This window comes from Hyperoodon ampullatus, assembly GCF_949752795.1.
Source record: "Hyperoodon ampullatus genome assembly, chromosome: X".
In the NCBI taxonomy this organism is placed as follows: domain Eukaryota; kingdom Metazoa; phylum Chordata; class Mammalia; order Artiodactyla; family Ziphiidae; genus Hyperoodon; species Hyperoodon ampullatus.
This window is the reverse complement of record NC_136913.1, coordinates 96,382,120-96,400,392: the sequence shown is the minus strand read 5'-3', so window position 1 is coordinate 96,400,392 and position 18,273 is coordinate 96,382,120. Positions and strand designations below refer to the sequence as shown.

The 18,273-nt window shown below is 39.7% G+C and overlaps 1 protein-coding gene across 4 annotated transcripts in view; it reads right to left on the bottom strand.

The window, feature by feature from the left end:
* Positions 1-18,273, bottom strand: part of PAK3 (p21 (RAC1) activated kinase 3) — a gene marked incomplete at both ends in the record, with an annotated part of 90,433 nt that overhangs the window by 21,489 nt on the left and 50,671 nt on the right. For all 4 annotated transcript variants that reach the window (XM_079727330.1, XM_079727331.1, XM_079727332.1 and 1 more), the window contains 2 exons: positions 1,472-1,584; positions 1,898-1,946. In XM_079727330.1, the coding sequence (XP_079583456.1) occupies positions 1,472-1,584; positions 1,898-1,946 (162 nt within the window). The remainder of the gene's footprint in view (positions 1-1,471; positions 1,585-1,897; positions 1,947-18,273) is intronic.

The following is an 18,273-nucleotide window of genomic DNA, read 5'->3' as shown; positions in this document are numbered from 1 at the left end:
GATCAGTGAATAGCCCTTTTGGATAACTCAAGCCACAGTGTTGACTTCTTGGACTGAACTGACCCATGGCATACAGTTTTACAGGATAATTTATTCAGATCTCAGCATTATTTTTGATTCTACTCAATTAATTACTGAAATCTTTTCAGGTAGTGGCTGAATCAAAGAGAATCAAAGAGACTCATGTTGGCAATGGATTTACTGGGCTGAGGTCTCAGTTCTGATAGAAGTCAGTTATGACATGCCCATTATCTTTAAGTAGTAATTGAGGGACACAGCCCAAGTGATCAAATATGGAGAGGCAGGTCACAAGAGCAATGTAGGCAAATTCAAACCCCTGGGATAATCTGAAGGCACTTTAGCAGTATGATCAGGTCTCTCTCTTCCCCTGCTCAGCAAGAGAGAGAAATTACAGTGGATGGAATGACCCCAACAATTCTACCCTGCCCCCAGCTTGACATCAGTATAAAGCAAGCCTTTCTATCCAGTGGTGCTCAAACTGCAGTGCCCATAAGACTCACCTGGGAAGTTTGTTCAAAAGGAAATTTCTCATTAAAATTCTCATTTCATAAAAATGAAATATCTCATTAGTTATGGAGAACAGCCTAGAAATCTGAATTTTTTAGAAATGCAGTTTTTACGAAATTACAAAAGTAGAGTGAAGTCACTCTGCTGCAGACGGTCCCTAAATGATACTTTATGAAACCCTGATTTCGACTATAAAACCTGACCCTCCTTCGTTTTGCCCCACTTTTGCCTCCTTCTGTACCACTGGTCTACTTGGCACAAAACACAGAAAACAAGATCTTAAACTCACTGAGGTTGTAGACCTGGTCTTGTTTCCTTTGTATCCCCCCAGAGTACACAGCACAGTGGTGCTAAACAAACACTTATTGAAACTGAATGAGACAGATGTTAAACCACAACTGAAGAGTTAGTGCTGTCTTTAAATGCCTATTAATAACCCACTGCTAATACCACTGATGAAAGAGACATTAATTACCCGGTCTAGGAAAAACGTTTGAGATTAAAGTCTCAATTCCCTAGACCTCACTGTCAGTTCATCACAAAACACCCATTAAAGCAGGGCCATTGTAGTCTGCCTCCTCTACTTAGATAACCAGAGACTGCACTGACTCCAAACACTTGATGAAACGTTTAAAACACCACAGCTCTCTCCTATATGCAATAGTCTATTTCCTGGCAATAGGGGGTCACAATCCTCAAAAGGAAATTATACAAACTGCTCATGTTTAGAAGCAAGACCATAAAATGTGTCTTCAAATGTTTAATGGGTGGACAAAGATAAGTGGGTGCAAGTTTAGCAATAGATCTGATACTCAATATTTTGTAGCATTTGAGAACTATTTGTAGAATGGATGCTAAATGAATAGATCCTAAATAAAAATAATTGGCCAAGAAAATGATATCCCATAAAGAAAACAAGTACATGATGAGAGAAAACACTTACCTATCTAAATAATTAACAATATTGGGGTTCTTATTTTCCCTCATGACCAGAATTTCATTAATAATTAATTCCTTTTTGGGTTGCTGTTGAAGGTTCATCTGCTTTATGGCCACCTGAATAATGATTAAAATGCAAGAATGAATTACCATCACCTGACTAAACACAAACAACCATATTTTTTGGCAACAGTGTCAGGCATACAAATTCTTTATTTTACTAAGCGCTTTCTCGATGCCACAAACCCATGCTCCTTTTCCTTGGTCAATCATGAATTTGTCATTCACTTCAGATACTTTGGACACCAGTGAAGTAAACATATGTCAACTCAGTGCTACCTATTTTTTCAGGCACAGATGCCATCAAAGAGGAATTCTGATCAATATGAATAAAGGAAAGTAGAAGTCAGAATTGAATGTTAACACTTACCTCTTGTCCTGTGGCAATGTCTAGCGCTGTATAAACAGTACCTGATGCCCTGTGAAGGTGAAAATGATCAAATGAATAAGCAATCAAAGTGTTATCAATATATTTTATTTGGAATTACATGTAATCATTTTCAGGAGAGGGAAATCAGAAAACTCAAGATTAAGGATGAAGTACAAAAGGAACAACCATTTTGTATAGTAATTGCTCCCCAAACTATCATGATGTATCTCTTTTGGTGGGCCAGGAGCTCCAATCAGATTTTCTGTGTGCCATGGAACTAGGCAGTCATAAATTGAGCAAAATGGCCTTGTTCCTTTCAGGAAACTCCTGGAATATTTTGAACATTCCTTGGATGTTGCACAACCAACACTGAAGTCCTTGATTAAATACCTTAGGAAAGATTATATCATCTTTTGCTTAGGCAACTGTAAATTAATCTTTGTTTTTAACATATGGACAGAGTGGTTTTTTTCATATATTTCTAATTCTTAAGAATATCTTCATCTAACAAATTAATCACTCCCAGTACAGGTACTTGCTGCACTTACCTGCACTGTAGCTATACAAAGCAATAACAATGTGGCTTTATTGTTGAGCCAGTTTTTTCTTTTTGTTAAATTTCGCAACAGCTTCTATGCTTAGGTTTCACTCCAGCCCACTGTTGTCTTAAAATCTATCATTCCTTAAGTCTTAGTAGTACTCATGCTTCTATTCTAACTTCAATTACGGGGTTCCCTTGCTTTGAAAATAGAAGTTGTCCAGGAAAGCTGAATTCACAGTAACTTTCTGTGAAACACACATGCATTCTGAACCACCTCCCTACCCCATCCCCATGAAAAAAGGAAAAGCCTAGTCAATTGCATTGAAACATTTGTGGTGAATAAAGGAATTAGGATAGAGATCAGTTCTAGGATTCAGCAGGCATTGTAATGCTGCTACGTTAAGATCTAAACTTTCTGGTAATTGCTGTTTCTCCTTTGCTTTCTATTTATTTCCCTTGCTGTTTTGTTTTCTGAGCCCAGGAAGTCTTTCCTTATATCACCCATTTCCTTGTTCTTCTTCTCCCTTCTCCCTGGATCAGCCAAACTACTTCTCACAGGCCTAGGAAGTTTACATTACCTGCTCCTAGGGAATAAAATGGGTGGCGTAGTAGAAGGAATATTTGACTGCTAACAGAGATCTGAGTTCTAATGTTTGCCCTAATATCAAGAAGCTATATGATCTTGAGGTAGTCACTTCCCCTTTCTGGGTTTCAGTCCCCTCACTTGGAAAATAGTGGTCACAGTAACAGTAAACGTGTATAGAGCACGTTGTGCGTGTCACGTACTACACTAAGAACTTAATCTTGTGCAATCCTTACCGTGTTTCTGTAAGGCAAGTGCTTTTACCCCCATGTTACACATGAGGAACCTGAGGCTCAAAGAGGTTAAGTAATCTGCCCAAGGTTATATAGTTTAAAATCCAAGTCCATCTGACTCTCTGACCTATAAAATACAGGAAAGGGGCTACTTCATTTGTAAGGTTCTTTTATTCCACGGTCTAGAATCTAAGAACTCTACTGCCCTCCTCACTCGCTGTGGGTATTTAAATATCTATTGGAATGAGAGTGAAAAATCACACTTAATTAACAGATGCTACCTGAAGTTGGGAATTTCAGACATTCCTTAGGATTGAGGCTTATATTAAACAAATCAGTCTCAATTTTATATTTGAGATTCTGGGTTCAGAGCACGTATTTGGTGCTCAAGAAGTATTTGTTCAACAGACAAACTAATAAAAGTCTTTGCAAGCAAACATGTAATTGAAATAAAACCGTTCCTTTCTGTGAAGGAAACATGTCTTCTACTTAAATCTACAGGTAAGCTATCAGACATTCCTGATTTCAGGGGCCAGTTTGTGATTTGTCCTTCTGAATTCAGAATTGCCTGGGTTCAAAGGAATAGATCACCTCAACCTGGTGTGTATTTCAGCTGCATAAGCCCTGAACAACTACTTAAATCTATTTGCAGAATGATTCAAAAATGCCTTTACTTGGCTTATTCCTATATCTGTAGCCAACTTGCACAATTCCTTCAGAGGCAAAAAAAGTGATGGCATCTGCAAAATGAGCACCTATCTCATTGGGCTGCAGAGAATCGAATGGCACAATCTATATAAGCATTTAGCCTTGTGCTCAGATCAGAGCTGATACTTAATAGGGTAACTGCTATTTAGAAAAATTTTTAATTTTATGTTGAAGTACAGTTGATTTACAATGTTCTGTGAGTTTCAGGTGTACAGCAAAGTGATTCAGTTATACATATACATGTATCTATTCTTCTTCAGATTCTTTTCCCATATAGGTTATTACAGAATATTGAGTAGAGTTCCCTGTGCTCTACACTAGGTCCTTGTTGATTATCTATTTTATATACAGTAGTGTGTATATGTCAATCCCAAACTCCTAAAGGTGGGGGGAGATGGCAACTGCTATTATTATCATTTGTCGCTGCCACTGCTGTTATTGGTTTCACAGTAAAGATGACTGATTTACTGAGTCGTTAGTTGGCCCTTCCCAATCTCCCAGCCAAAACATCCTTGCTAGTGTCTGCCCCTATTTTCAAAAAGGACAAAGGCCAAAGCTGACCTATTTGAACACTTTTTGGAGCTCCTCTGTCCTTTCCACCACCCCCCGCCCCCGAAAAGTGGTTTTGCCTTTTTCTTTAAGTATGGAATGTCTTTATCAAATGAAGCCACACGCAGAAACCCTCAATATAAAATGGGAGCTGCTCAAGTTAAAGCTAGGGAGGGAAGCTCCAAATTCCTGCCCAAGTGGCCTTCCCCTTATTCAACCCCTCTGCCCCCCACCCCCAAGTCCATTTCCACTGGCCTAGGAGCTAAAATTGCGATTGACTTAGAGTACAAGGGGGATTAGTCTTTAGCATCTCCAGAGCTTTACCTTTCAAATCCTTGGTTTTTTACTCCCCACCTCCCTCAGCATTTCATTGTCTTAAAATTGTTAGAGTACTAACCCTGGAATCCCAATAGCCAGGGTTTTATGGCATTCTGTGGTATAGAATCGCCACAAATCCCCACTCCACAGGAGTTTAAAGTCCCTGAAACTCTAGAACATAGGTTATTAACTCAAAAACGAGCTTTTCTCGTCACTTCCCCTTCCTCCACCTTATTGCATATATGCCCTTGTTGGGTGGGAACCATTTCCCCCTTCCCACCAACTCTTGTTCCCAGTCTTATAATGGTGATATCCTCCCCTAGCCCACTTTGCACCGCCTATCCCCACACCAAACATGTTGTTAGGCATTTGGAATTCACTGCTCTGACCAATAAGTTATTGATTGGCCCAACTTCCAGCCTACGTAGAATCCTCAACACAAATGCACAAACTCAGGTACGAATCCGCAGAGTAGAACTTAGTGTCAGCACTCCTAGCACTTCTCTGCACCCCAGTTCTGATGCCTGTCCATATTTCAGCAATTTAAGATTCAACTGGTATAACTGTGAATCTCTCTCATTCTCTTATTCACCTACTAAAGCACTCTTTTTGGCCACTGAGGGGTTAAGGAAGTAGGCTGCATCCCCATCTACTCAAACCTCCCTGGGTTCAAATCCTCCACCCAATTCCTAGTTGTGCGATCCTGGGTAAATAATTTAACCTCTCTGTGGCTCAGGATTAAAGGAGGATTAGATGTGTACAGTGTTTAAAACCAGTTCTGGCATATAGTAATTGCCTAACAAATAATAACAATAATATTACTTATCATCATTATTAGGTTAATTGCTACCTAATACATTCATTAAGTTCCCAAATTGCAATCTGTGGATTACTAGAAATCTTTTTAAGTATCTGGGAGCTTCCAAGATACCTTGGTGTTTCAAATTCATAACAGAAATTTGATATTTACCTAAGATGAAGCTAATTAAAATATCACATATATTTCCTTTTAGCTAGAATTATATCAACTTGTGATTACAATACATATCTCATGCTGGCCAAATTCTCTAAGTAGCAGTTATATGTTTTTTGGTTTTTTGCTTAATAAAGTATGGGAAATAAACTATAGTAAAATATAGTTTAATAGTTATTATTATTCACAATGTAGAGTTCACAAAGACAAATAATTGAAGGAATTCTTGGTGGTGAAGTCGGGAAGTACTCTCCTTATAATAGGTGATGCACAGTAGTGTGTACTCCCAAAGAAACAGGCTTTGAGCCAACAAGATGCCACAGTAATTCCCAAAAGACAAGTTTTGCTATAGCTGGGGTATGTTGAAGTATCTCAATGGGTATCTTTATAAAATCTGTCAGTCACTTTAATAGAAAAAAAGTCAGTATCATGTAGCACTTTAGGCGGTAAGGATGGCAGAAATCAAACTCACAAAGATGGCAGTTAAAACTAATTTTCTGGGCTTCCCTGGTGGCACAGTGGTTGAGAGTCCGCCTGCCAATGCAGGGGATGCGGGTTCATGCCCCGGTCCGGGAGGATCCCGCATGCCGCAGAGCTGCTGGGCCCGTGAGCCATGGCCGCTGAGTCTGTGCTCCGCAGTGGGAGAGGCCACGGCAGTGAGAGGCCCGCGTACCGCAGGAAAAAAAAAACCAAAAAAACCCAACTAATTCTCTGGTGTATTGGGGATGGTGTGCTAAAATGGTCAAGACTGTCAATTTGATTTTTATGCCATTTAATTACATTGATCCCTTTTATCCTTCACGCAGGCTGCTCATTGCGGTGGCTTCTCTCATTGCGGAGCACGGGCTCTAGGCACTCGGGCTTCAGTAGTTGTGGCACATGGGCTCAGTAGTTGTGGTGCATGGGCCTCGTTGCTCTGCGGCATGTGGGATCTTCCTGGACCAGGGCTCGAACCCGTGTCCCCTGCATTGGCAGGTGGATGCTTAACCATTGCGCCACCAGGGAAGTCCTTCATTGTAGTTATACTGAAGCCAGATTACTATAGGGAGAACATTTGTTTATGATGGGGATTTTGTTTATTCCAAACCTCAGTCCTTCAGATGGTATAAAGAAATCATGCCTTATCAGGACTCAAGGGAATACAGAGATCATCCAGTTTAATCTCCTCACTACAGATGAAAAATCTGAATCACAGAGAGTTGGGGGGTATGCCCAAGAGGACACAGCTAGTAAGTAACAAAAATCTCCTAACTTTGAGCAAGAGATCTTTTGGTGAACCTATGAATTCAAGTATTCAAATAAATTCAATCATAGTTCAGTGAACTATGATTCAAGAATATTAAACCAACAGATTGCTCAACCGTTGGGCCTCATCAGCAGTTACAGTGTGATGTATACTGCTAAGTTCTTGGCATCACATTAGATGCTTTATCAACAGTTTCTCCCTGACCTGGCCAAGCACTTAATATTCAAATGGAAACACTGGCATCTAGCCTAAAGGGTCCAGAAAGAAACAAACAATTCACTATTTCTCCCTTTTCCTCCCAAGACAAGTCAGTTTAATTATCAGTAATCTTCATCAGGTTTTTTTATGTTTTGCGGTACGCAGGCCTCTCACTGTTGTGGCCTCTCCCGTTGCGGAGCACAGGCTCTGGACGTGCAGGCTCAGCGGCCATGGCTCACGGGCCCAGCCGTTCCGCGGTATGTGGGATCTTCCCGGACCGGGGCACGAACCCGTGTCCCCTGCATCGGCAGGCGGACTCTCAACCACTGCGCCACCAGGGAAACCCTCTTCATCAGGTTTTGATGTTTCCTGCTCAGAGCCAATGTCAAGCCATGATCATGAGTAGCTGCCAAAGCAGCAACATGGTAGGACTTAAAATTTAGATAAATCACTCTGATTTCAGCATAGAAATATTGATAGATTAGAGGAGGGAAAGAAGGGCAGGCCAGAGGGGCTAGGAAGAAGCTCATGGTCTGGGAGAAAAAGGAAAGGGCAAGAGGACTAGAGGGCTCAATGGGGTCTGAGAGGAGCCTCATGGGTTAAGAGTGAGAGAGCCAGAAGGATAGGGCATTATTCAAGTTTAAGGTTTCATAAGTATAAATCTGGTGCTAATGAGATCACAGTCAGGGATTTAATCCACATTTAGGTTGGTTATTTTTTACATCTACTTTGACTTCTACTGCTGCTGCTGCTAGAAAAGGTTGTATCATTTATTGAGCCTTACTTTCTGCCTTCTCTCTGTAAATGCCATGACCTCACTTAATGCTCACCCTATACAATCCTATGAGGTCAATTCTATTATCCTCCTTTTACAGATGAGGGAAGTGGAACTGGTAAGTAGCTTGCCCAAGGTTACACAGTTAAGAGTCAGCAGCTGAGCTCAAAAATCCATTGCTTTAATGTAAAATGGATAGCTAGTGGGAAGCAGCTGCATAACACAGGGAGATCAGCTCGGTGCTTTGTGACCACTTAGAGGGGTGGGATAGGGAGGGTGGGAGGGAGACGCAAGAGGGAGGGGAAAAATGTCATGAAGAACCTAGGGGTAAGACAGGAATAAAGACACAGACCTACTAGAGAATTGACTTGAGGATATGGGGAGGGGGAAGTGTAAGCTGTAACAAAGCGAGAGAGAGGCATGGACATATATATACTACCAAATGTAAAATAGATAGATAGTGGGAAGCAGCCACATAGCACAGGGAGATCAGCTCCGTGCTTTGTAACCGACTGGAGGGGTGGGATAGGGAGGGTGGGAGGGAGGGAGACACAAGAGGGAAGGGCTATGGGAACAGATGTATATGTATAACTGATTCAATTTGTTATAAAGCAGAAACTAATAAAAAAAAAGAGGGAGGGGACATGGGGATATATGTATACATATAGCTGACTCACTTTGTTATACAGCAGAAACTAACACACCAGTGTAAAGCAATTATACTCCAATAAAGATTTTTTTAAAATATACTGGTACAAACAATTAGAAAATTCAAGAAAACCTTTTTTTTTTTTTTTTTTTTTTTTTTTTTTTTTGCGGTACGTGGGCCTCCCACCTTTGTGGCCTCTCCCGTTGCGGAGCACAGGCTCCGGACGCACAGGCTCAGCGGCCATGGCTCACGGGCCCAGCCGCTCCACGGCATGTGGGATCTTCCCGGACCGGGGCACGAACCCACGTCCCCTGCATCGGCAGGCGGACTCCCAACCACTGCGCCACCAGGGAAGGCCCAGGAGAACTTTTAAGAAATAAAATTAATAAATAAAAAACCCCCAATATACAGTTAAAAAAAAAAGCATTGGTTTGACTCCACAGCCCATGCTCTTTTTTTTTCCTCTGCAGCTTTCATTTTTTTAATTTATTTTTTATTTTTATTTTATTTTATTTTATTTTTAGTTTTTTTTTGCGGTACGTGGGCCTCTCACCATTGTGGCCTCTCCCGTTGCGGAGCACAGGCTCCGGACGCGCAGGCTCAGCAGCCATGGCTCACGGGCCCAGCCGCTCCGCGGCACGTGGGATCTTCCCAGACCGGGGCACGAACCCGCATCCCCTGCATCGGCAGGCGGACTCTCAACCACTGCGCCACCAGGGAAGCCCTAATTTATTTATTTTTTATTTATTTTTTTTTTTTTGCGGTACGCGGGTCTCTCACTGCTGTGGCCTCTCCCGTTGTGGAGCACAGGCTCCGGACGCGCAGGCTCAGCGGCCATGGCTCACGGGCCCAGCCGCTCCGCGGCATGTGGGATCCTCCCGGACCGGGGCACGAACCCGTGTCCCCTGCATCGGCAGGCGGACTCTCAACCACTGCGCCACCAGGGAAACCCATCTTATTTTTTAAATTAAAAAAAAATTTTTAACATCTTTATTGGAGTATAATTGCTTTACAATGGTGTGTTAGTTTCTGCTTTATAACAAATTGAATCAGTTATACATATACATATGTTCCCATATCCCTTCCCTCTTGCGTCTCCCTCCCTCCCACCCTCCCTATCCCACCCCTCTAGCTGGTCACAAACCACCAAGCTAATCTCCCTGTGCTATGTGGCTGTTTCCCACTAGCTATCTATTTTATGTTTGGTAGTGTATATATGTCCATGCCACTCTCTCACTTTGTCACAGCTTACCCTTCCCCCTCCCCATATCCTCAAGTACATTCTCTAGTAGGTCTGTGTCTTTATTCCCATCTTGCCCCTAGGTTCTTCATGAGCTTTATTTTCTTAGATTCCATATAAATGTGTTAGCATATGGTATTTGTTTTTCTCTTTCTGACTTACTTCACTCTGTATGACAGACTCTAGGTTCATCCACCTCACTACAAATAACTCAATTTCGTTTCTTTTTATGGCTGAGTAATATTCCATTGTATATATGTGCCACATCTTCTTTATCCATTCATCTGTCGATGGACACTTAGGTTGCTTCCATGTCCTGGCTATTGTAAATAGAGCTGCAATGAACATATTGGTACATAACTCTTTTTGAATTATGGTTTTCTCAGGGTATATGCCCAGTAGTGGGATTGCTGGGTCGTATGGTAGTTCTATTTTTAGTTTTTTAAGGAACCTCCATACTGTTCTCCATAGTGGCTGTATCAATTTACATTCCCACCAACAGTGCAAGAGTGTTCCCTTTTCCCCACACCCTCTCCAGCATTTATTGTTTCTAGATTTTTTGATGATGGCCATTCTGACCAGTGTGAGATGATATCTCATTGTAGTTTTGATTTACATTTCTCTAATGATTAATGATGTTGAGCATTCTTTCATGTGTTTGTTGGCAATCTGTATGTCTTCTTTGGAAAAGTGTCTATTTAGGTCTTCTGCCCATTTTTGGATTGGGTTGTTTGTTTTTTTGTTCTTGAGCTGCATGAGCTCCTTGTATACTTTGGAGATTAATCCATTGTCAGTTGCTTCATTTGCAAATATTTTCTCCCGTTCTCAGGGTTGTCTTTTGGCCTTGTTTACGGTTTCCTTTGCTGTGAGAAAGCTTTGATGTTTCATTAGGTCCCATTTGTTTATTTTTGTTTTTATCTCCATTTCTCTAGGAGGTGGGTCAAAAAGGATCTTGCTGTGATTTATGTCATAGAGTGTTCTGCCTATGTTTTCCTCTAAGAGTTCGATGGTGCCTGGCCTTACATTTAGGTCTTTAATCCATTTTGAGTTTATTTTTGTGTTTGGTGTTAAGGAGTGTTCTAATCTCATACTTTTACATGTCCCTGTCCAGTTTTCCCAGCACCACTTATCGAAGAGGCTGTCTTTTCTCCACTGTATATATATATATATTTTTTGCGGTACGCGGGCCTCTCACCGCTGCGGCCTCTCCCGTTGCAGAGCACAGGCTCCGGACGAGCAGGCTCAGCGGCCATGGCTCACGGGCCCAGCCACTCCGCGGCATGTGGGATCCTCCCGGACCGGGGCATGAACCTGTGTCCCCTGCATCAGCAGGTGGACTCTCAACCACTGCGCCACCAGGGAAGCCCTCCACTGTATATTCTTGAGCCCATGCTCTTAACCACCATTTCATGTTCTGTTATAGATCTTTAGTATTTTTACAGCAATGTTAAGTGCTAAGTGCAAGTGTGGTACTTCCCAAAGCCCACATTTGTATCTACTATGCTAAGCCACCTCCCTAAAATATTTCTCTTGCCTCTAATTTTCTATTCGCTTAGTCCATGTGCCCCCTTGTGAACCATTTAGTTTGTCCCTGGGCATGATAAGTCTGATTCCTTTGGCATAACCATACAAATGGAAGAACCATCCGTTTTCGTAATCAGTTAAGATTGGTCATGTGGCCAAGAGTGAAGTGGACCCAGAATTAGTGCTTAGGACTGGACTTTATCTTCTGCCAAGTATTTAAGATACAATTACTCCTTGTAGGCCCCTATGTAGAAACTGTCTCACTGTATTAATTCACTTGATATAAAAATATACAGATATATTTTTCAATGCTACCATACATTTACTTGTTTTGTTGAGACATATGTCCTTTAGGGTTCTGGAATGGTGAGGAACAGCGTTTGTACTACTTGCAATAACTCTGCCAGAAAGGGGAAGATTCAGAGTGTTTTCTATAATTTGCCACTCAATTAAAAACTATCACTAAATTAAAAACAATAAAATTGCACAAAAAATCATGTTATATAAGTCCCTTTCTAAGTACGCAGAACGTAGCAAGGTCCAGGCGGTATAGTCTTTAATTACTAGGATTATAAATAGGAACAGGGAATTTTTTGTTCTTTAGCTAGGGCATGACTTTTCCCAGAGTATTCATGATCATCTAATTTTAAATAGAGCTGTAACACATTATGGGTGTGGTGCCAGGGAGCTCAGTGGGTTATAGTCCAGTGATAATGAGGCCACATTTACAGGCCTTAATCCCTGGAAAGGCCAGCTAACTCTCAATTACTCACTCCAACATTAAGTCTAAGCAGCTGTTTCCCAGTGTGTGCCACTGGTTTCAAGAGGGCCTAGACAGGAAAGGGGGGCGGGTGGCTTAATACAAGCTCATTACTATGGCTGGAAAAAACAACTTGAAGTGCAAACTCTGCTAATGGTGGTTGATTGAGTGGAATCATCTTTCTTTACAAGGGACAGCATACAACACAGGGCATTTAAGAGCATTAAGTAGAACAAAGAGCATCTTCCATTGCTCCATAAACATTGTTCTTCACAAATGCTAATGTATTTCCAATCCCCTTCATCACAAAGCCTATTATGAAGCTCAGACTACATCTATTTAGTGCCTCATAGCTGTGTTCTACCTTGTAGGGCCCAAAATATATCTGATGCGGAAGCAAATACTTTTGGGGTGGGTGGTCTCATCCAAAGAATCGCTTCTGTAAGCACTCTAGACACCACTTCTGCTCTTGCCCATAGTTTCTTGAGCAAAGAAAAACAAGTCAGAGCACTTTATTCTCAGCACTTATCCCTGAGTTCTGTGCTGTACACTACTTTGTCAGATTTGCAAAACAAGCTGTTATTCATCAAGTCCTTTAAGAAACAAGTTTCAAAAATATTCATCTTCCATATGGGAGCTTCATGTTAGAGTTAAGAAAAAGAGGGCTCCTCACTGAGTAGCAGAGATAAGTCTGAAAAATACCTAACATGATATATTTACTTTCTCAAGCATTAAAACTAAAATTAATTTAGAGGGATGGGGATTGGGGGCTTCCAAAAAATGTTTGTTTGCCATTACTGATGAATTGGTTGTATCATCATTCTACATAATGATACGATTGGCAAAGACCCAGTTAGACAAAAATTCCTTTGGTCGGATACATATCTTTATGCATAGGAGGAAAATGATTTCAAGAAATGCTCCCACTGTCAGTTGCTGACAAATTTAGCTGCTTGGCTGATCTAATCTATACGAAGAGATACTACATGCAACGAAAGATACTTTGGTGTAATACAAACATGGGCTATATTGATGAATGGATTCTTCAGGATAGCCTTTTGTTTTGACACATAATTTCTTGTTAGAATTCCTTTCTTAAACACCTTCCCCTTTGAAGATCAGTGTGGGGACAGTTTTTATTATAGTACTAAAATCCCACATATTTGAACACGGTTGTGTTGGCGAGAGTGTGGACAAACAGGCACCCTCAAACATTGCTGGTGGGAGTGTTAAATGGAACAACCTCTATGGAGGGCAACTTGGAAATGAAAAATGCACATATACTTTAATGTAACAATTCCACTTTTAGGAATTTATCCTAATGATAAATTCACATATGTATGAAATGGCTTGTCAGGATCGTCACTGAAGCCTTCTTTATAGCAGCAAAATATTGGAAACAAACTAAATGTCTATCGATGGGGCCTAATTAAATAAAGTATGGTACATCCAAACAACAAAACACTGTGCCTCTGTTAAAAACAATGAAGTATGAACATGGAACCATCTCTAAGACATAGGCACATAATAGAAAAGGAGATATATAACGTTTTAACATTTATGTTAAAAATATATGCATCGTGCACGTGCGCGCGCACACACACACACATACACACACACACACACACACACACAAAGAGAAATGTACCATGTATACCCAAATACAAGGTAAGGGGCTCTCCCCCAATTTTTTCCTCAGGAGAAAAGGGGAATTGCCTTGTATTCAAATCCTTATAAAATCGCTCATGTAATGTAGTAATTCTCCATATCCATTTATTTTTATCCATAAAGTACAGTTTAGGAGAGATACATTAGGTTGAAATAGTCTCAGTCAATGCTAGTTTTGGACTCTCATAAAGAGTATCTGTCAGAACTGGAAAGAAATGATGTAAATAAATTATTTCTAAAGGTATGACCTCATAACTGCAGGTGTTAGATATCATAAACAAGCTTTTTAAAGGTCATTTTCAAATTAATGCACTGAAAAGGGCTCCCAGTAGCCAAAGATGGGACAGTTTGACCATCAAAAACAATAATAAATTAGATTAATTGAAACAAATTGAAAACATAAAAAAACCATGAGTTTATAAAGATATTTTTTAAATAAAAGAGAATGCTTTCTTCTCCCACTTAAAAAAAATCAAAACACCTTTCATTGGACACTTTTGGAAGTAGCTTGGGTACCAACATCTTACACTGAAAACTGGCAATTTAAAAATTAAGGATTTATCTTGATTTCCCTGTATGAACTATATTTCAGGGTAATCAAAGACTCCCTAGCTGAAGAGACAAAGTTCTTTTCAACAAAAGTATTTTAACTGATAAGTGTAGAAGGAATGATAGAATTAGAAAATTGCCATTCTGTTAACCCCTCATGAAATAATTGATTTGGGCAATAATCATCAATAGATGAAATCATTAGATGAAAGGCTGATGACAGCTTTGCAGTGGAGGGGACAATCACCCACTGAATCTTCTGATCAATCTACTCATCACTAAAATGTGGGACAATTAGACACTGTACCTCCTGACACAATATAATATGAACCATATAGCACCACCACCTATGAAGAAACCTTGCGAAAAATTGAACCTCAGTCTAATTAAGCTTCTAGATCTAACTGCCACTTATAGGAAGTACAGGAAATATGGGAGCAAGATAAATGGCATCAAATGAAACTAATAGACAAATCCAGAAAGTGTATATTCTACAAGATGCTGATGAGTTTCTTCAGTAAGTCAGTGGTAGTGGTAAAAGAAGGCAGATGCTTTAGAGTACAGAGACTTAAGAGACACAACCAAATGTGATATGTGAATCTTTTTTGGATGCCGATTTGAGCAAATCAACTATACAAACTGCATTTTTGAGACAACTGGACAACTCTGATTATCGACTGGGTGTTAGAGGTTAAATTTATATATATACGCGTTATAACGGCATCGTGATTATATTAAAAACATTGATAAATGTTGAATTTGGGTCATAAGAATATGGGAGGTCCTATGCTATTTTCTCTACTCTTGTGTAAGTCTGAACATTTGTGACAGAAACTTTAAAAAGTGATATAGTAGAAAGTCACGTTGTGAAGATTTAAATATACACCTACAGGACAGATTTGGAAAACAATCATCTGAATGTTGTATAAATGGGTAATTGTAACTAGGAATAAAATATCCAGGCACAGAATTATATGTAGATTAAAAATATTTTATCTCAAAGATCTTAGAGGGAAGTCAGATGATGTACTTAGCTAACTGCTGGGGGTCTCAAAAAGGGGCTCTGAGATTACAAAAACAATACAGATGCAGAGGCAGATTTTGAATTATACCGCTCGTGAAATGTGAGAGTAGAAAAATCTCTCCTAATTTATACATGATTTTATACAATGTGTGGTTTTAAATATGTAAATAAGGGTGAATTAACAAGTTAAACATCACAAGTAGACATTCACCATTTATTCATATATCTGATAGTCTGTGTATTTAGGTGAGTTAAAACACAGTGCACCACCTAATATTTGAGCATACACAGTATGTGTGAGCGCACTTGCACACGTGTGTATGTGTGTGTGTTTGTAGGTGCGTGTATGTGTGCAGAGATTCTATGAAAATATTACATATGAAACCAGAAACAACATCTTTTTGGAAGTTTCCTTTGTGCAGGGTAACTGGGAGGCTGAGGGAAAAGGGTTGGAGGGACACTTACTTTTCACTGTCTACTCCTCTGTACCTTCTGAATGTTATACCATGTCCAAGTATTATCTACTTAAAAGAATTAAACTCAAACAAACAAATAAAAAACCCCACAGTATTGCTTGTATCTCTCAATTTGTTTCATAACACAGCCCCAACTGATCTTTCTAGCATTATTACCTGTTAATTCCCCTGCCAAACTGTACCTTTGACTGTCTATAGAGTTGGAATTCTTGATTTAATTCTTCTGGTCTTTTTGATACTCATTCATCCAATACTTGCTGAGTATTTACTCTATGCCAGACATCGTTGCATGCCCTAGGGATATCAAAATGAATGAAACCTACAGTCTGAAGTGAGTGTTCATTTGGTTTTCTTCAACGGAAACTTCCCATAATCCCAACTTGTTAAATCCCACACCTTCTCAAGTCACTATTCAAACGCACCCTCCTTGAAGAGTTCTTCATCATATCTCCTCCATGGCTATAAATGATCTGTCCCTCTGCTCTGTCCCCATAGCTCTTTATAATTACATTACATTACTTACTGTATTTTGCTCTATATAATAATAGTAACTGTGGGTGTGACTTTTACCCCTAAAAATAACTTATCATTTATGGAGCCCTTCACTATGTGCCATGTACTGTGCAAAGCACCTTCTCTCATTCATTTCTCACACCCTTATGAGGTATGTGAATTCTGCTTACAATGACAGAAAACCGGTGCTTAAAAAACTAAATAACTTGCCCACAGCCTTCTGATTTTGGAATCTGGACTCTGTCTTTCTCTTCAGATTTTCCAAAACTTCTCCCTTTATTCCATCATGGTTTTCAAAGTTTCAAGCAATTTTACATGTCTAACAAGCTAAGATATAAGTGGTGTAGACATGCTCGTGTGGATCAAAGCTGTAGGACTCAGGACATACACAGAAAAGATGAATTAGGGCTGGGGTAGCCAGATAGAGAGATTCATGGGGGAGATGACAGTGAAGATAGTGTGTGGATAAAGTCTGGGGGGAAAGGTACACACATTTGGAAGTAGGGCAGACCTGCTTATTTCTCGATACAACTTTCCATTTCTCCCCGTCAAATGTTCAGAACCTGGTTCTTAACTACTACTATGCACTACACATAGTAGGCCCTCAACAAAAGTTCCCTGAAGGAAACACGTTATTTGTTAAACTGGATCCAAACCATTTCCTCTGAGCTGCTTCCTCAAAAATAGTTGTTTTATTATAATGTTGAAGAGAAAACAAATGGAAACCTCAAAGAGAAAAAGAGTCTGTTGTTCAGTGCATTCTCATTTAAGGAAAGACCTTAAAATGAATTCAAATATATTAATGAGAAATATGTTCGGACAGCTGCTAATGTTCGTGAATTCAGCCCTCTGTTACATAGCTATAGCTACTGCTTACTCAGGAATTACACAGGTTTGCCAATGATAGCTGTTGACTGAAAATAAATATTTAATTTTGCTGTCTCACCCTACCTCATTTATTCAACAAGTTCTTTTATATAACTATCCTAAAGAGTGAAGATTCTTTAAGTCTCCACCAGATGTATTTCTGACAAACTCATATTGTCAAGTTAATGATATTTTGGGGGGGGGGTACCGGTCCCTTTTTCTTTCTTTCTGTTTTTTTTAAAACTTTACATACATCTGCTCAAAATATTTAGATTTGGTGGCCACGTACAGAACACTTTTCACAGCAAACCTGATGAAATAATGTCATTTTTAGCTTTCCACTCACAGCTATGGCCTCAAATGATTAGACATGCAATTCTGAATTTGATTTATGGAAGATGGAGCCCAATTCTCTGGCCCCAGGCCTGAATGCTGGGATGGCAGAAACCCATGCTGGAAAAATTTTGTTTTCCAAGTAGATGAGGGTGATTAATAGAGAGGTTCCTCTCAAATCCGGCTCCCAAGAGTGAGCTCCTGTGCTCCAGGGAGCTAAAAATGGAATACTGGGGCTGATTATTCCTAGCTCCAAATGATTACAGACATAGGTTTGAATGTCACCATCAATGAAAAGAAAAAAAAACTCTATAAATTGAGAGTAGAGACTAGTTTATCTAACTTGGTCAATAAATCATGGGAAAATCCATTGAGAGCAATGTAAGTAAAAGAAAAATTAATTTAAGTGGGTTCTTTTCTGGTCTAGAAAGAAATAAATCAATATTTTGCTCATTCCCTTTAAAAATTAAGACAGAGAACAAAAGTCTACTAAAAATGAAAAAAAATCATAATTCGTTAATTAAATAAATGATAGAGTTACAGTAAATAAATAGATTTAAGTTACTAGCTTATATCTTAAAAAGCTACATAATTACATCTTGATTTTATATTATGACCATTTTGGTTGGGTGTGTGTGTGAAGATGGGC